This window comes from Suncus etruscus, chromosome 15, assembly GCF_024139225.1.
Source record: "Suncus etruscus isolate mSunEtr1 chromosome 15, mSunEtr1.pri.cur, whole genome shotgun sequence".
Taxonomy (NCBI): domain Eukaryota; kingdom Metazoa; phylum Chordata; class Mammalia; order Eulipotyphla; family Soricidae; genus Suncus; species Suncus etruscus.
In genome coordinates, this window is record NC_064862.1 from 6,660,914 (window position 1) to 6,684,063 (window position 23,150).

Sequence of the window (23,150 nt, forward strand, 5' to 3'; positions counted from 1 at the left end):
AATCTGAAAACAATACAAGTGCCCAAAATCAGATGAGTGGTTAAAGAAGCTGTGGTACATCTACCCAATGAGATACTATGCAGCTGTTAGGGAAAAGGAAGTCATGAAATTTGCTTATACATAGATGGAGACTATTATACTGAATGAGTCAGAAGGAGAAGGATAGACCTAGAATAATCTCACTCATTTATGGGTTATAAGAAAAATACGCTAATAATACCTAAAGACAATAGAGGGCCAAGAGTACATGGTTGAAAACTTGCTACAATAGTGAAGCAGTGCAGTTAGGGCAGAGAAAGAATTACTACGGCAATGATCACTCTAGACAATAACTGAGTGTGAATGGATATAAAGTGACATGCACAGTATTGCTGCTTAACAACAGTGCAAACCACAGTGTCTAAAAATAAAAATAAAAAACCCTAAAAGAATGGGGGTCAGACTGAGAGCACTGCCCAGGACAGACCTGAGTCTGTCCCCAGTGTCCCATATGGTCCCCCGAGCCAGGTTCAATTTCTGAGCACACAGCCAGGAGTAACCCCTGAGCATCACAGGGTGTGGCCCAAAAAGAAACCCTCCCCCCCAAAAAAAACACTAAAAGGATGGGGAGAAGAGGTGGGAATTAAATGCCTGCCCCCAAAGGCAGGCATGGGGAGAGAGGGCCAGAGAATCTGGGGACATTGGTGGCAGAAAATGTTCATGGGTGAAAAGTGGTGTACATTTTAAGACTGAAACCCAATCATGAACAACTTTGTAATCATGGTGTTTAAAGGGCAAAGACAAACACAGTCTCCATGGTTGAACCAGGCCAGCTCCATAGACTCACCCTTTTCTCAAATGAGATGTAAACCTGGCTGTAAAAAATTAGGGTTACATTGGTCCATGCAGAACAATGCTGGCCATCTCAGGAGGAGAGGGTGGGCCAAGCCCCACTCTGCCGAAGCCACAGTTGCTGCCTCTTTCACCCAGAATCACTGTTTCCCCAATGGCCTGCCTCATCACTGACGCTTAATGATTCCCTGCAGAAATGCTGATCTGATCACATTTCAGGTACATCAGGTGTTGGGTTGATATCACCAGGGCATTGTTTGAAGCTAGTGGGGGCACCCTTCCCTGTATCTTCTGGGAAAGCCTGGCAAACACAGTCACCATGTTTGAACCTGGCCTTCTTCTGGGATGCTTGTAGCGGAGTATATAACCCTAAAATTCATAACACTGTAGCTTTGAATTTCTGGACAACTTCATTTGTTTGATGCTGTCATCCCTAAAGGAACACCCCAATTTAATAGTCTGGACATATAACAACAACAGCTTACTAAGCCTTCTGCCATTTGACCCAGCAATTCCACTTCTTGGCCTCTACCCCGAAGACCAAAACACAATGGAGAAAAGACATTTGCACCCATGTTCTTTGTAGAATTTTCCACGATAGCCAAAATCTGGAAACAACCCAAGTATTCAAGAACAGATGACTGGATCAAGAAACTATGGTACAGATACACAAAGGAATATTACTTGGCCATAAGAAAGATAAAAATCATGGAATTTGTTCTACATGGACAAATCTAGAGAGTATCATTGAATAATAATGTTCTGTATGTAGCACATATACATGAGATAATCTGCCATTTGTCCTCTGTTGACTTGTACTGCTTAGCATGATACCCTCCAGTCCTATCCACATGGCAATGAACTGCATAGAATGCATTCCTATGCTGCATAGTACTCCATTGTATACACTATACCACAACTTACAGTATCCATTTATTTGTTGTTGGACATTTGGGTTGTTTTCATAACCTGGGCACTGTACTAAGCCTTGCAGTAAACAAAGGCATGCTAATTTTTAATTCATGTTAAAATTAAGATCAACTTAAAAATGAATGTCATTGTGGTTTTTCCCCTCCTTTGCATTAGAAGCAGAATGTAAAATATGGGTCAGAGCTGCTGAATGTGTAATTCAGATAGACCTGTACCACTTACTACCCTGGAAATTTAGGTTCTGGAAAGAGATTGTGAAATTCACTCAGCAACTATCTCCAAACGCTCTGCTCTGGGTTAACATATACATTATGACCTTGCATGGCTCTTATCTTGCATCTGGTGGGGATGCAGTAAGAGATGTCTGCTGACAAATTTTCCACACGGGCTCTAACTTCGGCAAATGCTTCCACTTAAACATCACAAGGCTGCATTTTTTCTGCAGTATGTCATGGGACACTCTTCCAGGCCTCACTTGTTGGCAATGGACCAAACATTTATTTCCAACTTCTATCAATCCAAAACTGAGATAAAAATATCTGAAATTATCTAACTGCAGAAGTTATAGCTATCACCTGTTTACTTTTAACTGACACCAAGCTTCACACATGTGGTCAATTTTACATGGGAAGAATATCTGTTAGGTAGGCAGGGGCTTGTAAAATGTATTTGACATATAGATTTGGTTTTGGGTCACACTTGGCGGTGCTCAGAGGTTACTTCTGGCTCTGTGCTCAGAAATCGTGGCTCACTCAGGGGACCAGATGGGATGAGGGGATTTGAACTGGGGTCCGTCCTGTGCTTGCTGTGTGCAAGGCAGACACTCTACTGCTGTGCTCTCGCTCCCCTATTTGACATATTTTAACTATTGCAACAAGCAGAAAGGAGTTAATCTGGTGTGGAAGTATGTTGTGGGGCTGGGGAGATCATACAGAGATTTGGGCACATGCTCCTCATAAGCATCATTGCACTGGTCCTAGAAATCTCCCCAATCACTGTCCTCATGTCCTGGAGCTCTGCAGTGGCCAAGTGCCACCACATCCTTGCGTCCTAGCATTGAACACTAGCCCAGCTAGCAGAGCATTCCATTGCTATGGCTTCAACAAATCCTCTTTTTAAAATGCTCATGTAACTTTCCATTTTATCTCCTAATTCTTTCCTCCACCCATCACCACCATTTAAGATGTCAGACTTCCATTTATATTCAGTTAAATAGTTAAGAACTTGGCTCTTATGGGTCTGGCACTACATAGGGTCTCCCAAGCATGCCTGGAGCAGTCTTTGAGCAGAGTCAGGATAAGTTTTGAGCACTGCCAGGTATGGCCCAATGTTACCCTACTCAAACCCCCATTCCCCCTCCATAAACAGACAAATAAATAAAAATGGCTTTTTAATCACACAAATTATTTATAATTTTTGGAAACTTTTTCAGTGTATTAGTGTTCTTGCAGGATTATAAACATGAAAAAAATCAATTATAGCACATTCTAGAAACCAATGGTAGAAAAGCCCATGTAGCATTACAAAGATACTTGCTTTTCCCTCATATAGATTGCATTCAAACTCAACAGTGGTACGGAGAAGGCAGGGTGGTGGTCTCCCTACTGGTATTCAGGAGGCTTTGGAGACACATTCAGTGGCTCTCAGAAAAGCTCTGGCAGCTCAAGGGCATCGCATGTGGACAAGACATCAGACCTGGGTTGACCATACTCAGTGGACTGATTTCAGCTTAATCCTAGCATGCTGGGAAGGGACTCGAACAGAAAGAAGATAATAATATCATGAGAGCATGTCTCTTTCTCTCTTCTCTCTCATGTCTCTTCTCTGCTGAGCCTGGACATGTGGGGAAAAGCCCTGTCCTCCCAGATACTAAAAGGCCAGTAGAGTAGCCTTCCTTTTCACTGTCTGCACATTTTCTGCTATCTCCCCTCTTCACTCAATCCAAATCAGACTTTCTTTCCTCAGGCCCAGGGAACCCCACTCCTCACTCACATGTCATACTCACGAAATCCTGTTCCAGCAGCACCATACCCTGTACCTCTCTCAGCCTTTCCTCTATAGTACTGAGGACTCTCTTTCATTCCATAATTGACAGTTTGGGTTTTTGTTTGTTTGGCCTGTCTGACAGATTACTTGTGGTCTTGGGTTTCTTTTGAAGCATAAGTTCTATGGAGCAGGCATTTTTGTTTGTTCTGTTTGCTGAAGAATTCCCTGTGCCCATAACAGTATTCAAAAGGTTTGTGAATGCTCATAACTCATTGTGAACCACTGGAGATGAGTATGGTTTTTTTTCCTGGAATTGTAGTGCATTAGTGTCCTTGATTGCTTGGGATCTGATAGCTTCTTGGGACTCTGAACCTATCTTGGTAAGAATAGTTGTACTTTCACCCCTGCTGTGAAGCCAGAGCTTCTGAAATCCCATGTTGCTCCAAAGACTTAGAGCATGTTTGTATCAAAATTTTCTTACATGACATGTGGATATTTATCTGACCCCCACTATCTCTCAGGATTGTTGTGAAGAGTGATGGTTTACTGAAAGAGTAGCTTTTGCATAGGGCCCAAGTTGTGTGATCATTATAACCTCCTGTCACTCTGCTGAGAACTGTTATCATAACTTGCTTGCCTTCCCATACCCCAAAGAGTTACTTTTCTTAGAAACTTAAGAGATAAGACATTCAGGCTGGCAGATATGGCTTCTTTCCCAGAGTACACTGTTCTTCAGCATCCAATGTTTGTTTTTGTAATGCCAAGAGTTTTGTGCTAGGGGACAGTTTCCCTTTCCCTTGGCCTCCATGCTGCCTCTACATGTCCTTGGAGATTCTTAGAAATTTCTTCCACCTCTTCACATCTCCTGGTTTCATATTATATTGTTATTACAGGGCCGCAGCAGCAAAGCACTGCAAAGAGGGCCACTTTGAATAGCACCTAGATTGCTTAGTACTGGATACTCTTTTTGTACTGGAGGCTCCAAGTCCAGAAGCGAGATACTAGCAGCATTGAACTCCCTTTGAGCTATGGGAAGGAGCCAATTCTGTCTTCTAGTTTCTGAGGCTCCCTGTGCTCTTCGGCATGTGGCAGCATAACTCTAATCCTTGCCTTCACCTATGCGCGACTTTCTTCCCTCAGTGTCTGTGTCCTTACGTACACCTAGTATCTCTGTTTTCTTTATTGGATTAGGGTCTCGGTTGGTATCCTCAGGTTCATTCTGATCAGACCTAAAAAGATCCCTTTTCCAAATTATCTCACATCCACTGGTACCAGAGATAATGAAATTCAGCATATGCTTTTCAAAGAGTACACTTTAACCCATGACATATACTTTTGGGGCTTCTCCAGCAGTTCTCATGGGATCCAGGGCCACTCTTGAGTAGTAGTAGTAGCCAATAATACCACTCTTCCCAAATGGGATTTGTTTTCAAGACAGAGATATACAGATATACAGTACCAGGGGTTAAGGTTCTTGCATTCATCACATACAGCAACCCATTTGATCCCCAGCACCACATATGGTCCCCAAGCATTGCTAGGAAAGACTAACAGAGTCAGAAGTAAAAAGCTGAGCACTACCAGGAGTGATCCCCAAAGCAACACCCATAAATAAATCAACATTTTTTTTTAAAAGGATGTGTGTATGTGGTGTTTTCTATGAACCAAGAAAATGGCATGGCAAAATGAATGGATGGTTAAAAAAAGAGAGAGAAACATAATAAGTCTGATGGCTTGATGGATCTGGGGAGGAAGTTGAGAAAGAAATGATAAAGTGGGGCCGGTGCGGTGGCACTAAAGGTAAGGTGTCTGCCTTGCCAGCGCTAGCCTAGGACAGACCGTGGTTCGATCACCAGCGTCCCATATGGTTCCCCAAGCCAGGAGCGACTTCTGAGTGCATAGCCAGGAGTAACCCCTAACCTAACCCCTAGCCAGGAGTGTCACCGGGTGTGGCCCAAAAACCAAAAAAAAAAAAAAAAAAAAAAAAAAAGAAATGATAAAGTATCTGGTGCAAGTAGCAAGTATTGCCACATTAAAAGACAGAAGAACCAACAATGAAGGTTCTTTGGTCATTTTTCAGGTCTGATGCTGTAGAAGAGTATAAATTACCACAAAAGATTTAAAACATTCAGGTCAAAAGCACAACTTTGTGATTTCATAACAGCATTGCCTTCTAGCCATAACAAATTTTAAAACCTGGATGTGAGTTCTTTATGCTATTAAATAGTTCATAATCCTACCACTAAATCCAAGGTCATTAAAAATTGGGAGGACTCCAGTTTCAAATTATAAAAATAATAGTAGTGATGTGCTGCTTTAGTGAGAACGTACTATGACAAACCATAGTCTAAAAATATATCTTTCAGATCACTGGTGTTTCAAGCCAGTGCACTTAGCAAATGTACTGTTGTCTATACTGAAAGGCCTTTGCTATTCTTCAATCTGTATTTAAAATATTTCTGAGGGAAGTGAGGAGAAGCAGACATACCTATCTCATAGATTATGAAACCCAGATGTAAAGTAGAGCCAGGTCTCCAAATGTTTATTCCTGTTATTTAGTCATTGGATTATCAACAACAGTGTAGGAGGTCAGTTCTACTACATATCTCTGTCCAGAACCATAGGATTGAAAATACACAGGAAACATACAAACATGTTTAGGGTAAATTCCCATCCAACCACAGTCAAGCATTTTATAGCTAAAGAATTTAATTTGAGTTCTTACGTGAGCACACAGAAAAATTTACTGCACTTAAGTATTATACTTTGTAAACATCCTAGTTCTTTTCTTAATAAAAATCAAACCAAAGTGCTTTTTCAAGTAGAGAGGATTTACCTCTGGCTCTGTAATTTAAGGATTTTGGCAACAGTTTAAAGATAATGAAACCACACTGTTAATATAGTTATATATGGCCTTGGTGGTCAAGCATATTGAATTTTTCAAAAATACATTTGGATTTTCCACTACTCTTCAAAACAGTTGAATATCATTTTACTTCAAATATCTTTTAAGAATCATCAAATTAGAATATAAATATGGAATCATAGATGTTAAAAATGATTTTTAAGTTACTCAGTAATTTGTCAAAAGAATTGCAAAACTGCTAAACTTTTAAGACGGCATTTTAATGTTTTTCTTTGATGAATATTTTCCTAGGTAATTTGATAATAATAAATGACACTTTAAATGATAGATTTCAAATATATAATTGATTTTTCTGCATGAGACTATGTACTAGATATACCTTTACACTGATGATTCATTCTTGTCTCCAAGTCTACTTTTTTTGTTGTTTTTGGGCCACACCCGATGATGCTCAAGGGTTACTTCTGTCTCTGTGCTCAGAAATTGCTCCTGGCAGACTTAGGGGAGATTATGGAACACTGGGTCTGTCCTGGGTCAGCTGCGTGCAAGCAGCTACTGCTATGCTATTGATATTGTTATTGCTCTGGCAATATTGCTCTGTGTCTACTTTTCAATAACAATTTTTGTAGTTATACAAGAGCATTTACAATTGCATATATTAAATAATGAGCTCAAATAAATATATATATATATAAATATATATCTAAGACCATTTCTTCACTCGTCTTCACTTCAATGACATTAGAATCCAAAACCATATATCAGAGAGCAGAGAAAGAGAAAGAGACAGAGGGGAGATGGAGAGGGGGAGAAAGAGAGAGAGAGAGAGAGAGAGAGAGAGAGAGAGAGAGAGAGAGAGAGAGAGAGAGAGAGAGAGAGAGAATAGTAAGAAAGGTGCTTGCCCTGCATGCTGCTAACCCTGGCACTACATATGGTCCTCAAGGAACACCAGAGTGATACCTGAGCACAAAGGCATGAGAAAGCCCCCAGCACTACCAAACCCAAACCCGACATAAAACAGAAAGGAGTAGGGGGTTGGAGATATAGAACAGCAAGCAGAGCATTTTCCTTGCGCTTGAACAATCCGTGCTTGAACCTGGCATCCCATATGGTCCCCTGAGCACTACCAGGGTATGGCCCCCAATAAACAAACAAATGAAAAGGAAGGAAATGGCAAGCACTTGCATCACCTGCATGTGATTAGCTCCCTAGCACCAAATTTGGTCTCCTGAGCACTTCCAAGGATCACTTTTGAGTGCAGTGCCAGGCCTCTAAACATCTTTGAAAATTGCCCCAAACCAGTCAGAAAATAAAAACAAAAAATTAGCCATAGAAAGGGGAAAACATCTAGCTTTCAAGATTAAGCTAAGTCTCTCTCAAAGTTCAACAAGCAAGTGTCTCCTCTTTCATTACACCTATGAAACAAAATGTTCCAGATGCTGCAGTAGGATTTGCTTAATGGCGAGTAAGAGAGGAGGAAGGCCAACCAGAAAACACGCCGACCTTTGCACCTGTGCCACGGCGCCCAGAGAGGCAGGAAAGACTGAGGATGGCATCTGAATTTTTCATGAACCCATGCACTGAGCTAGTTCAACTTCTAAGGTGCTTCCAGTGTGTTTCTGTTCAAACACAAACACGGCAATTTGGGGAACAGGACTCCTCCAAATTAAGAAGCTTCAGAAACAACCTGAAGTGCTCATGGACACTTAGCTGATCCACTCTCAGGCTGGTCAGATGCAAGAGATCTGGAGTAAAAGAAGAGAACTTGCCTTTCTAGTAAGTTCCTGGGTGACACTTAGCCACACTAAGAGAAAAATAGGAAGGGCATTGAGGGCAAAGAAATAAAAGTTAGTGACTGACACAAAATGTTGTGACATTTTGATTGTCCATGAGAGAAACCAGCTCTTCCTTGCAGATGTACTATTCTTTTGTTTTGTTTTGTTTTGGGTCACACCCAGCAGTGCTCAGAGGACCATATGGGATGCCAGGATTCAAACCACCATCCTTCTGCATGCAAGGCAAACACCTTACCTCCAAGCTAACAGACATACTATTCTAAAGAGGGCTAGAGATTCTTGATCGTCTGAACCCCTTACCCCCATTATACCATTACAAGCGAGAAATCATCAGCTACTTTTCTTATTGCATCACAGGCACTTGCCAACAGAAAAACATTAAGTGGGAAAAGGAAGCAAGGGGAAAGAAAAGCAACTGTACAGAAGAAGAAATGCTGAATGTGGTAGCTGCTGGTAAATTCCTGAAGAGTGGTGTTCAGGCCAGACCAAGCTTTCTGCTCCCCTGCCCTGCGGTAGCAGGGTCTCATGTGTCAGTTTTCTCAAAATGCTTGGAGAACGCTGGAGAGCTGGCTCCAAGGGTGGAGCACATGATTTGCATGTGGGAGGCCTGAGCATGATCTCCAGAGCAACCACTGAACACTAAGGTAGGAGGAACCCTTGAGTCCTGCTGGGTGTGACCTGAAGCAAATAAATGCCCTCCCCCCCCCCCCCCAGAAAACCCAAACCAAACAAAGCCACTTAGAGACTTCTTGTTATTTCTCCATCCACAACTTCTGCTCCAACTGCAAAGGAAGCATTCTCCACTGCCACGCATGACCTGTCACCGGCTGATGTACTTCCATCCCAAGTCTCTCACGTGAACTTTGACCCAGACACTCAGCTTACAGCCCTCTAGAATTCAAATCCCTCCCAGGCTACCTGGGCCTGAAAGGACAAGTCCACGTCTTCTGAAGGATGCCTAAGTCCCATGATCTGATTCAGTTGGCAGGAAGCTGCAGGGACATTCTCACTAAATGAAAGAACGGCCAGTGCTTGAGAGAGCATGATGGTTGCATGGGAGAGGAGCGATGCCAGGTCTCCTCGGCACAGCGTTTCATCCTTGACCTCACTTTCCACTTTAATTAACATAAGGCAAGGGCCCATTTGCCTAACCTGTGCTTAGTTCCTTTACAGAGCCTTTAGGGGATGGGGTGGGGAGAAGGGGTTGAGGCAATATCAGTACAGAGTTTAATTAGAGGAGATGCTGCAATCCTGTGTTCAAAATAAATAACATGAAAGAGAATGCAAAGAGGAGGAGCTGTTCAATGCTCTGCTAGCATTTTCTAACTGGCCCAGAAAATCTAGTGCCCATGAAATTGGAGGGACGGTGAGCAAATCTGGCCTTATAAAGTGGACTTCAGGCTGGAAAGAGTACAGAGGGTAAGGTGCTTGGCTTGCACATGGCGTACCTAGGATCAAAGGCTGGTGCCACCTGATCAGATACAGCTGAAAGTGGCCCCTAACCAACCTAACTCACCAACAATCCCCAAAACAAATAAAAAAAAGTAACTGCACACAAGGAAACTTCCCCAGATTTGTACTTCTCCTGAAACAGATGCCACAGAAAAGCATCATTAATTTTTTGTAAATTGGGGGCAGCGGGGTCTCAGTGACCCTTCCTGACAGTACATAAGGAACCATAAGTAAAAGAAAAATGGATCAGCAGCATGTAAGACATCTAACTTAATCTCTAACATCTCCCCAGCCCCAAAAGCTCATCCTTAGAGAAAGTTGCCATGAAGTTGGGGGGAGGGGAATACAGGGGGAGAAGGGAAGGGTGAGGGAATGAAGGTCTGCAGTGAATGGGCTTTGTGGCCAGAAGAGGAGGGAAAATGTTAAGCCAGTCTGCTGTATTCATATGCTTAAAACTCACTCAGCACAATTCAAATGACTTCTCATTTTAAGTTACCAGGTGTTCTGGGAGACCAGACTAGCTAGGAGCAGGAGAGGACCACAGTGCCAAAGTGCATGATATGATTTCAATCATCATCACATCACACTCTTCATCCCCCTCTCTCTCCCCCCCCAAATCCAGAGACCAATATCTCAAAAAGGAAACTAAATCCCATAGGCAGTCTCATTTTTATCTCTATCCATTTTGGTGCTAATTCCAGGGCCTCTCTCCTAAGAGGTATGCAGACTACCACTGAACCACAATGCAGAATCCCCCCTCCCTTTTTTTTCTTTTGTGGTGCTGGGGATTGACTCAAGGCACAAACATGTGAAAGCACAAACTCTCTACCAATGAGTTATTTCTCCAACTCAGGCAATTTCAATTTACGCCGAAAATATCTCTTAAAATTACTATTAGTTTTCTTTATATGAGGGTTACACGTTGATAGTCTGACCTCAATCCTAACTCTGTGGTGATGGGAATTGACTGCCTGCAAGGCACCTTACCTGCCATACTATCCCTTTGGCCCCATTGTCTGTCTATCTGCCCATCACTCCCTCTCTTCTTTCCTTCTACCCTCCCTTCCGCACTCCTTCCCATTTTCCCTCATGTCCTCCCTTCTTTATTTTAATGTATGTTTTCTTTGTGTTTTTTTTTTGGGGGGGGGGGGTCACACTGGCTCTACACTCAGAAATCGCTCCTGGCAGGTTCGGGGACCATATGGGATGCCAGGACTCGAACTAACGTCCTTCTGCATGCAAGGCAAACACCTTATCTCCATGCTATCTCTCCAGCCCTTCTTTGTTTTTCTTAAGTGGGGTTAGAGTTGGGGGTAATTTGGACAGACCTTGGCGTTACTCAGGAGATCATATTTGATATCAGAGATCAAACTGGGTTGGCTGCATGCAAGGCAAGCACCCCAACTATTTGCACGAACTTCTCTAGCCCCTGTGGGAAGAGTCTTCATAAAGTTCTTTTGTGGGCTGGGGAGGTGACTACAAAGCCGATTTCAAGGAAAGGGTAAGGCTTTCTGATGCCCACGATTGCTGTGATGGTGCCAGGCATTTCTAAGTTCCAGGTGAGCTCACCAGAGCAAGGCAACAGTGGAGGTGATCCCATTTCATTGTACAAAGAAAAGCTGATCCCTGCAGGACGAGCATCACCAAGGTTACTCACTATCAAATAACCCATAAAGATTGGCACCGACACTGGACTAAAGTTGTAGAGTGAGTGATAACAAACCTTATCCAAAGGGCCTTCAGTGTAGCAGTTTTCAGCTGCTCTGAGCGAAATATAGAGGCCACTCAAGTTACTCACTTTATCAGGAATTTAAAATAGAATTGCTGAAACGGCAGATTGGCTATGGACACAACCACATAACAAAAAGCCTTTTGTCTGAACAATGCTCAGCTCTTTGTAAGGACCCCAGATCATTTAAATGACTGTCTTTGCTGTTCTACCTTCTGTGTTCTTACCTATGGGGGTGAGGGGTGGAAGAGAGAAGAAGAAGAAAAAAAAAGCAACACATCTGCCTCACCAAAAAACCTAAAATTGCTCTTTTGCCTTTATTCTGGTATCTTACTTCTCCCTCTCCTAGTTACCAAACTTAAGAGTAGCTGGTACCACTCTCTGCCCCTGTCCCTCCTGTGCCCTCTCTCTTCTCTCTCTCCCTCTTCTCTCTCTTGTCTTCTTCTCATCATCTCTGTCTCTCACTCTTCTCCCCTTGCCCCTTCTCTCTGTCTCCCTTCCATCCCCTTTCCTGTGGTCTCTGTTCCTGTGTCCTGTGATGACTCCCTCTCAGCTCAAGGGATCCTGCTTGTGCACCCCAAATCCTGAGACCCCTGTCCTAGATACAGGGCCAGTCCATCCCTCTTCCCTCCTGGAAGAATAAAAGAGTAGTTGGTATCAAAATTTAAAAAAATCATTTTTTTTTTGCTTTTGGGCCACACTTGGTGAGGCTCAGGGTTGGTTACTCCTGGCTATGTGCTCAGAAATCGCTCCTGGCTCAGGGGACCACATGGGATGACACATTCTGCCCTAGGTTAGCATGTGCAAAGCAAATTCCCTACCACTTGCGCCACCACTCTGGCCCCCCCCCCTTTTTTTTTTGGTTTTTGGGTCACACACAGCAGTGCTCAGGGGACCATATGGGATGCCGGGATTCAAACCACCGTCCTTCTGCATGCAAGGCAAATGCCTCACCTCCATGCTATCTCTCCGGCCCCTCTGGCCCCAAAATTTTTGGTAAATGTAGAGTTCACACAATGGAGATGGCAAATGAGCATAAAGTCACAAGCTGTGAACTTGTAAGTGGTTACAATGATGATGGGATGAGTCTTCTAGGTGCAAAGCATGGCCTACTTCTGAGTCCCACCCCACCCCCTTATCACAATTTTAAAGATTCAAAAAAGCAACACATGAGCTATCTAATCCAACACGAGTTCAACAGCCTCTTTTGTAGACATAATATTCATTTTGGGATGGGGGAGATGAAGCAACTGGCTGAGCCATATGCTTATATGCCAGAGACCCAAGTTCAATCCCCAGGACCACGATTCCTCCAAATTCATGGTTCCCAGAGGAATGAAACCTTAGCATGGAGGTAACCCCTGAGTAAGCCTTTTTTTTTGGGGGGGGGGGGTGTCACACCTGGCAGTGCTCAGGAGTTATTCCTGGCTCTATGTTTAGAAATCATTCGTTCCTGGCAGGCTGCAGGGAGGGGGGGGGCATATGGGATGCCAGGATTAGAGCCACCGTCATTCTGCATGCAAGGCAAACACCTTACCTCCATGCTATCTCTCTGGCCCCAACTGTAAAAATTCTTATTTTTGTCTTGCTCTTCTCTTTCTCAGTAGAGAACTTAATCGTATTGCACAGTTTTCTTTAAGAATAAAAATTCTTTTTTTAAAAATAATTTTAATATTTCCTCCTAGACTATTTTTTTCCCCTGGGCCACATCAGGCAGCGCTCAGGGGTCACTTCTGGCTGGCTCAGGAGACCATATGGGATGCCAGGAACAGAACCCAGGCTCGTCCCCAATATGCTGCTTGCAAGACAAACACCCTGCCACTGTGCTATCGCTCTGGGCAGCCCCTAAGAATAAAAATTCTGAAAGACAAAATACAAACGAGAAATGTTTTAAAATGCCTTAAATAAAATTACTGTTTATTTTGAAAAAGAGGCTTCTACTCACAGGGACTAGGTAAAGGGGTGTCAAACAAATCTGTGAGCGGTAAATCGGGGGCCCTTCCACAAAGCATTCCAACCTTCATCTCACAACACACTTTCTCCCCTTCTCCACCTAGCCAGGTATCCAACCCATCCTCTGTCTCTGCCCGAGTTCACTCCTGTACTCCGTGGGTCTGTACAGCCTCACATTCTATTTCTGTGTGCAATCTTTTCTTCCTTTGGTAGATTCCTTTTGCCTACACCAAGTTCTGATTTGCTGTTTTTATCTTTTGTTGTCATTGTTATTGTTGTTGTTGGGGCTACATCTGATGATGCTTAGGCCTTACTCCTGGCTCTGCATTCAAGAATTACTCCTGGCAGTGCTCAGAGGATGATAGGGGGTGCGGGGGATCCAAGCTGGAATGGCTGGATGCAAGAAAAATAATGCCTTACTCCCTGTTCTGGCCCCTGATTTGTTCTGCTTTAAAAACAAGTAATAAATTCTACCTATCTTGAAATGTAGCCCCATTTTGCTCTTCTCTTTGACAATAGTTACTCTGTTTCCTTATTATAGTTATTTGCAGGAGAATCTATCTCATCAGCAATCCTCATCAACCGGGCCAGAAGGTTCAATGTTAGGATACAAGTCTGTAATACCAAGCATATTATACGTGGTCTCCAAGATAACCCCTATGTCATTTCCTGTTCCTGCCTCTCTTTCCTTCTCCTCTCCTTTTTCACTCCCCTCTCTCTTTTTCTTTTTTGGGTTTTGGGCTATGTTTGGTTTTCTTTCTTCTCAGTGCTCCAGGATCACTCTTGGTGGTACTCAAGGGATCCAACAGTCATTCACAGGCAAAACAAGCACCCTACCCTCTATACTACCTTTCTCCCCACAAATCCTCTTATTATTAAATGATAGTTGTGTTCTTCTTTTACTTAACAAAAGCTGTTCTTATTGCATGGAACCTGGCTTTATAAATCCAAAGATTTCCTTAAAATTTATCTTCCTTCTTCCCTCTTTCTCTTCCATTTTAGGTCATGCCTCGCTTTGCTCAGGATTTATGAGTTTACTGCTCTGTGCTTTCGGATCCATCACTACTGGTGGTGGTGTTCAGAGGAGAAAGAGGGGAGGGAAGAAAAGAGGGAGCACAGCTGTGAAATTCAGTGGCCAAAAAAATGTAGTTTATCAAAGTATACCTGTATTCCACTGCATTTCTTTTTTTTGGGAGGGGGCATACCAGTTTGATGCTCAGGGGTTACTCCTGGCTAAGTGCTCAGAAATCGCCCCTGGCTTGGGGGGACCATATAGGACGCCGGGGGATTGAACCGAGGTCCTTCCTTGGCTAGCACTTGCAAGGCAGACACCTTACCTCTAGCACCACCTCGCCGGCCCCATCCACTGCACTTCTTTAAATAATTTTTTGTTGTAATTTTTTTGGTTTCACACCCTGCAGTGCATATGACTTCTCCTGGCTCAACACTGAGGAATCATTCCTGGCAGGGCTTGGAGTGCCATGTGGGATGCTGAAGATCAAACCCAGGCTGGCTGCATGCAAGGTAAGCACACCTTAGCGGCTGTGGAATGGTTCCATTCCACAATGCACTTTGTTTGAAATGTTTACCTCGAGCTATACTTATTGCTGTTAACGTTCTGAGTCAGGAACATGGGAACACCTTACATTAATTTGATTTTCTATTAGCATGAAAACAAGTAATATGATCTCCTTTTTAAAAAACACTATAGGAAGGACAGAGGTGATCATTCATTTCAGCGGGAGGGCATTTGCCCTGCATATTGCCAACATGGATTCGACCTCCCATATGGTTCCCTGAGCACTGTTAGCAGTGATTTCTGAGAGCAGAGCCAGGAGTAACCCATGAGCCCCATCTGGTGTGGCCCAAGCTCATGCCCCCCCAAAAAAGAGCCATCTGTGCCCATGTTCTGGAACTACTACCAGGCAACACTGGGTGAGGGTGAGGGGATGAGGTACTTAGAACAGAATTCAGGGTTCCCACATGCTAGGCATGTGCTCTCCCACTTGAGACACAGGACCAGCGCTGTGTGACTTGCAATTCAGCAGAGAAAACACAATTAAAAGGAAGCTCAAGAAATATGTTAATTCTCTGAACCCAACAGGCAACTCAGGATAAACCTAGACATTCCCTGAGCACCTGTTAAACCCGGACTTTAAAAACAAAAAAGCAAAACAAAAAAGTAGTGTTGTACTACAAGGAATAGAACTACTTGAGGATCTTATCCATAAATAAAAAATGGTTTGGGGGCTTTGTGAACATCCAATGATGAACACCCAATGATACTCAAGGGCTTACTTCTGGCTCTGTATTCAGGGGTCTGTATTCAGCTGGTTTGGGGTTTGGGGAATCACATGTACTGCAAGATGTGTGTACAGCCTTGCCTGCTGCACTATCTTGAACTCCCATGCCCATACTTTAAAGAAATTAAAAGACCATAAAAATAGTACAGGATTAAGGTAAGTAATCCCTTAGCCTAGAGCCAGACATAGCCCCTCATCACCACTAGGAGTGACCCCAACCTGCCCACCAAAAAAAGAGAAAAATTTACTCTCTCTCTCCTCACTCACTCTTCTCTCTCTCCTCTCTCTCTCCTCTCTGTCTCTGTCTCTCTGTCTCTCTCTCTCTGTCTGTCTGTCTCTCTCTCTCTCTCTCTCTCTCCTCCTGTCACTGCAGAGAATATAACTCCATAGCTCTGAATTAAAGAGGCAGAAACCCCCAACTGCACAGCCCCAGAGGAGGCTGACCTGCAGACGTGCATTTTCTCCCCCACGAGCTGTGACTGGAGCACACTTGTGAGGGGTAACAACAGATGCTGTGGGAACAGACTCAGATGCAGTCACTAAGTTGCTGTGAAACATACTGTGAGAAATTATGTTTCTCTCACTTCTGAGTTGGGCTTTTTGGGACTAGCACTTAGAAAATAGCATGTCTTTATTTCAGCCTTGAATATGCTCTACTGGTTGTGAAGAAATCAGAAACTCATTGCCCAGGCCTACTTCCTCCCTTTCTACTTAACTATGGACTTTTTCCTTCCTTCCCTATTTTTTTTTTTTGTCTAGGGGCCACACAGGCAGTATGCAGGGCTCACTTCTGGCTCTGCACTGAGGGATCAGTTCTGGCAGGGCTCGAATCCTGGTCTAAACCGTTTATTTGCAAGGCAAGCACTTAATCTGCTGTTTTCTCTCTCCAGCCCCTCCTTAGACTTTTTTTTTTTATTGATAAAGCTAAAACTGTCCAGATAAAAACATAAAGTCTACTCATTTAATATTATCAATTCTGGGGCCGGGCGGTGGCGCTAAAGGTAAGGTGCCTGCCTTGCCTGCGCTAGCCTTAGACGGACCGCAGTTCGATCCCCCGGTGTCCCATAAGGTCCCCCAAGCCAGGAGCAACTTCTGAGCGCATAGCCAGGAGTAACCCCTGAGCGTTATCGGGTGTGGTCCAAAAAAAAAAATATTATCAATTCTGATAAAATTCCACAAAAGATTCAAGCTACAAAGCAGATTAAAAGGGTAAAATTCTTCTAGAAATCTAGTAAGAAACCAAATAAAATTTTAAACCACATCTATCTTTGGAAGTTCAGTATATTCATTGCTAGCTGGTGGTAATGAGTTAAATATTAAAAAAAATATTTAATTTTAGTTTGAGGGCAATATTCACCAGTACCAGAGCTTTCTCCAAGCTCTATGTTCAGAGATCACACCTGGATATGCTTAGGGGATCATGTGATACTAGGGATCAAACCAGGTTGGACACATGCAAGGCAAGTGCTTTACCCACTATACTATCTCTCTGGTCTCCCCAGACACAATTTTGTTTGCTTGCTTATGTTTTTAGTCATGTTCTGCTCTGCTCAGGATTTGTTCCTGGCTCTGTGCTCAGGAATCAATCCTGATGGGCTCGAGGAGCCACATGGGATGCTGGAGACTGAATCCGTGACAGGTACATGCAAGGCCAGCATCTTATCTGCTGTACTATCTCTCTGACCCCAAAACAATTTTAAAATCTAGGTTCATATTTGCATCTTTCTTAGCTATAAATTTCACTAATAGAATACATCTAGAGAACAAGAGCAGAATAAAAAGATTGGCCACCATATTTTCTCCGACACTCCAGAGACTACCCAAGGACAAATAAAGATTACTGCTTCGCTTGGACCTGGATAGAGCGAAACACAATAGCAAATATCATGCTCCCCTCCTGGCTTCACCTCAATTCTACGGACGTCCCTCTCCTGTGCCATGGGGAATAATGAAGTTAGGGAGCAGGGGCTTTCAATTCTGTCCATTTCCAGATGACGGACCATTGGCCTAGGCACCCCCTGAACCTCTACTACCTCCATAGCAATGAGTTTACTTCTCTCTGGGTCCTGATAGAAACATCAGCTCTATTTTCATCTGTCCATGAAGAACTATTTTGGGATTAGCACAGAACTGATGCACAAATACTATCTAAGTCATGTCTATTATTTATCTCTATGTATGCTATCAAAATTACTGTGTCTTTCCAAATACTTTAATGACCATTTAGCATTTCTGCATAACATCATAGATATAGAGCAACGTAGAGCTATTCTTTTATTACTACACATGAGTATCATTTCCATTCAAAGTTTAAGAGCCGCCAAAGGAAATATGCTTTCCTGTAAAACAGTCATGAAAAAGCATCCACTTGTTTAACATTAAAAATTGTTATTCCTTGGGGCTGGAGCAATTGTACAGTGGATAAGGTACTTGCCTTGCACACTGAGCCAGGATTGGTCCCTGACATCCTATATGGTACCCCTGAAGACTAGGAGGAGTCATTCCCAAGTGCAGAGCCAGGAGTAACTCCTGAGCATCACTGGCTATGGCCCCAAAACAAAACAAAACAGAACAATTTTTATTATTATCTTTAAAAGGACAGGATTATAGTGAGAAAGGAAGAGAAATGAATAATTAGTCACATATGTGTGTATGTGTGTATGTGTATGTGTGTGTATGTGTGTGTGTGTGTGTGTGTGTGTGTGTGTGTGTGTGTGTGTGTGTGTGTGTGTGTATGGATCACTTCTGGCAGTGTTCAGGAGATAACATGGGGTTCTGGAAAATGAATTCTGGTTGATCAAGTACAACTCTCTAATAACTCTGGCTTCCCTTTCTATGTTTTTAAGCAAAAATCACAGAGGTCAAATAAACTTAACACTTTATACAACATCAAATCTTTGGGATGCCATAGTTTCAGGGGCTTGATCTTTTCTCTTTTTAATCCTGCAATGATAACAGGGCAATAAAGATTCTGCTGTGCTTATCTTGAGTTTCTGACATGGAGGAAAGCTGGAACTAGAAATTCTATACATCTTAATTCAAGCAATAGATAAAAAACAAAGAGTTGAGGTGTTTTTCTCATTTCATTTTAATCAGGGGCCTTAATGTTAGTTAGTATGTAACTAAGATCTCTTAAAGGGCATCTAAATTCAGACTTAAAGACTGGGCTTGAAGAAATTTCTAAAGTTATTATCATACATACTAATAGCAAGTCCCTTTGATAGGCCATTTGAGGACCATTAAAGTAATTACTGAAGAATTTATCTTTTCAAAATAAAATTCAAGCATAGGCAAAACCCATCGAGATGTTTCATATGGATCCATGCAATAGTTAAAAAGAAATTAAGAAATTAAAATGAGTAAATTTTATGTTCTCAACTATGTAAGGGAGCAAGGAGCAGCTCTGATGTGGCACTGGAAAAAAGTTGAAAGGGGTTTATGTGAAGCACAATTTCCTGGAAAGTGATCAAAAACATGGTGAGGGGGAGACAAAATATTCAAACTCACACATACCTTCCGAAAGCTTCTCTACAAGTCAGGCCATGCAGCATTCTGTTGTCTGGGTACGGGGAAACATTAGCATGGCACTGCCTCAGGGGGTTATCCTGGGAATCTTGCCACTTAATATTCTTATGATTATTTGGTGGAAGAGGGTGAGCTCTAGATAGAGAAGCTCTGTCAAAACTAAACAGGGGCCAGAGCAATAATACAACGAGTAGGGAACTTGCCTTGCATATAGCTGATTTAGGGTTTGTACCGTCATCCCATATGGTTCCTTGCATCCATCATTAGTAATTCCTGAGTACAGATCCAGGAAGAATCCCTGGGCATCACTGGCTGTGTCCCTAACCCCAGCACCTTCCCTTAAAAACAAAACAAAACAAAACACCCACCTGGCTAAAGAGAGAGGCCTGATGGAGAATAAAGGGCTTAAGGGTCCCTTGCATGCAGCTAACTCTGGCTCGATTCCTGGTGTTCCCTGGAAGAGACCCTAAACACTGCTGTTTGTGGCCCAAACCCCAACACCCAACACTGCTTGGAAGTGATGGGAACTAGGAGACATTTTTGGTTTAGATCCACTAATAACCATACCATGAAAGAAACAAAGATCAAAGTTATCTAAAGCAAAGTGCCCAACTAATATTCTTCTAATTAAATACCAAGTTCTTAAAGATAGAGGTTACTTAGGCTAAAAGAAAAAGAAAGCCCCATACTCCTCAATTCTGGACAATCCATTCCAAAACTATAAGGTACAAAATATTGCAAGCTGATCTCAACATTACAAAAGAAGAAAGAAAAAAGAAAGGGACAGACTATGATCCAACATGTTGAATAGCTTGCCTCAGAATACCAAGTTCAAGTTCTTCTTTCTCAGCAGAAATGATCTCCTTTCTAACACAACAATTTCCTTTCTGCACAACAATTTGGGGCACATTTCTGAGTGTTTTCCATATGCTCTATATACTTGCACTATAGATATGACATATAAACTTCTTGCAAGCCAACCACCTTTGCCTCTAGATTAAAAGGTTCCCAGCAAGTGCTAGTTAAGGCAATGTAGTGAAGCAGTTAAGAAAGTTCTGCCACCTCAGATCGTCCAAGTTTAATGCCTGACTCTACTATTGACTTTGTAATCTACTCTTTGGGGCATCCATTTCATCATCTGTAAAACTGACATCATAACACTAAAGCATTATGGTAAGGATTAAATGAGATAATTCATGGAATTGCCTTCCCACAGCTCTTGGCATACAGACAGGTGGTTAATGTCAGCTAGTAATCACAGTACTTAGGGCAACAAGGCACTAACAAATGGACTACTAAAGAACCGATAGACAAGTCAAGACTATCATACAAATTAAAGAGGTCTTCATGCAGGGTTTGCCTTGTATTCATGACAGTAATTTCTCTAAAACTTAAGAATCTTCGGGGCCAGAGAGATAGCCTGGAGGTAGGGTATTTGCCTTGCACACAGAAGGACAGTGGTTCAAATCCCAGCATCTCATATGGTCCGCCGAGCCTGCCAGGAGCAATTTCTGAGCCAGGAGTGACCCCCGAGTACTGCCAGGTGTGACCCAAAAACAACAACAACAACAACAAAAAAACCTTAAGAATTTTCTAGTGAGATGCTATAGAGGACATCCAGTTCAACTAACTTTCAGGGGAACAACTTTTTTCCACATAATTACTTCCCAAATATTGCTTGATAAAAGAAGAGTTGGAGGAGCCAGTGGTAGGGCACTTGCCTTGCACGCCAATGATCTGGGTTTGATCCCAAGCATCCCATATGGCTTCCTGAGCACTGCCAAGAGTAAGTCCTCAGTGCAGAGCCATAAGTAAGCCCTGGGCATTGCCAGATGTGGCCCCCAAAAAAGGAAAAATTAAGTTGGAAAATCTAAAAGGGGAAAAAATTAAAAATTAAAATCAAGGAAGCCGTATTCAGGCATGCAGGATGTTGATTTGTTATTTTCAGGAAAAGTCTTTAATCCTTAAATGTCAAATTTTTCTTTTTTAAAGAACCCTTAGGTGCTTGTGTATGTGTGTATGTGGCATATGTGGGGGGGGGGGGGAAGCAGGATATGTTTTGGAGAGAAGGATAGAGATTCAAGCACTTGCCCTACATGCTGTTGACCTGGGTGTGATCCCAAGTACCAAGTCAGGAGTCACTGCTGTAAAAAGACAGGAATAGCTCCTAAGCACTGGATGTACTGTGGCTCAATTGTCACTCATTACATTTTGAAAAATTAAAATTAAAAAGTCCCTTGTTCCTCTCTCACAGTGATGGCTAACCTTTTTGAGCCCAAGTGCCCAAACTGCCGCACAATGCCCGGTCCTCCCAATGGCCCTGTTGCCAGGTGAGCTGCAAAGCAGACAGTGGCACCTCCCACTACTCTGAATATGTTAATTGCGACCTTCCCGAGTGCCAGCTGCAAGGCCTTTGCGTGCCACCACTGGCACGTGTGCCATAGGTTTGCCATAGATGCTCTATCAGATTTAAGAAGCCCTCTTTGTCACACACGCTCTTTCCTGAAGATCCACATGGAGTTGAGATGAAAGTGAGAACTTGAAACAGGATTTAGGAGTACTCTTCTCACACTGCTACTAATCAGAAAGTACTCTGCCCTTCTTCAGGCAGGACTTAAACTTTATAAGGCTGGGTGTGGCCCAAGTTCAGATCAATCCAACCACTTACTCCTTTCAAAGTCTGGGTCATTGATCCCCTTTCCAACCAGAACTAAACAGAACTATGAAAAGTCCTCACTTTACAAAGTCCTTGTTCTAATTTGCTTTATATTGTTACAGAGATCTTGCAAAGGCAGTGGCCAAATGCCTTAGGTAAGAGGCATTATTTGCATTAAACTGTATGGGTTTAATTTAAACACGCTAATGGGTGTTGGAAAGAGCAGGGATGGGCTCTTGGAGTCTAGATTAGCATATCTGCAAATAGGCAGGTTTCTACAAAGGCCATAGGCAAGTAGGAGGCTGTAAGTGATTCCATCTTATAAAGATAAGGCACACTGTAGGTTCATCATAACAGACCTTGCTTAAAAAAAAGTCTTACATAACAGTACTGTAAATCACTGTGCCTAAAAACATTTGTTCAAGTTACAATCAAATCTAGGCTTTCCATGCTAATGGCCTGCTAAAGAGCATGTGGGCTAGTCTTACCTCTCAGCACCGATTTGAGGTTGAGCTTGGCTTGCCGGTGCAGGTCCTCCACACAGGGCGGTCTGGTGGTGGGCAAGAAGACATTCTCCTGCTGGTGCCATGGAGCTGTGTAGTGGACGGTCCATCTGCTCTCCTCATCTAGATTGGAAACAGCTGGGGAGAAAAAGAAATTCAGGTGTTACACAAAGCACTGCTGGTACTCAGTCTGACTAGAGCCAACACAGCTAGGGGGCACTGAGCAAATGCCCAAAGCATAGTCCTAGCAAAATCCAGGGGTTCTGCTCCAGAGTTTGTCTTCACCACTCTCCTCCCTGAACTCCCTGCAGTGCTTCAGCAGAATTGTCCACCCAGCGTCCTGGCATTTCCCAGCCTCCCTCTGCTCCACTGTTTGAAAATGATGGAAGGAACAATCAGAGACCTCCCATGCCTGCTTCGTGCAAATTGCAGTTCTCCTGAACTGGACAACACCATTGCAGCAGGAAGCAGGAGGCTGTTTAGAGAGAAATAAGTGGGGCCCGGAGAGATAGCACAGCAGTAAGGTGTTTGCCTTGCACGCAGCCAACCCAGAACGGATGGTGGTTTGAATCCTGCCATCCCATATGGTTCCCCCTGAGCCTGCCAGGAGCGATTTCTGA

The 23,150-nt window shown here is 43.0% G+C and overlaps 2 protein-coding genes across 2 annotated transcripts in view; both read right to left on the minus strand.

The window, feature by feature from the left end:
* CITED2 (Cbp/p300 interacting transactivator with Glu/Asp rich carboxy-terminal domain 2) overlaps positions 1 to 23,150 on the minus strand; it is a 1,046,546-nt gene that overhangs the window by 100,610 nt on the left and 922,786 nt on the right. The gene's annotated exons all lie outside the window — the stretch shown is intronic.
* The window catches only part of NHSL1 (NHS like 1), an 80,836-nt gene that overhangs the window by 54,570 nt on the left and 3,116 nt on the right, over positions 1 to 23,150 (minus strand). The window contains exon 2 of the mRNA XM_049787999.1: positions 22,516 to 22,668. Within this exon, the coding sequence (XP_049643956.1) occupies positions 22,516 to 22,668 (153 nt within the window). The remainder of the gene's footprint in view (positions 1 to 22,515; positions 22,669 to 23,150) is intronic.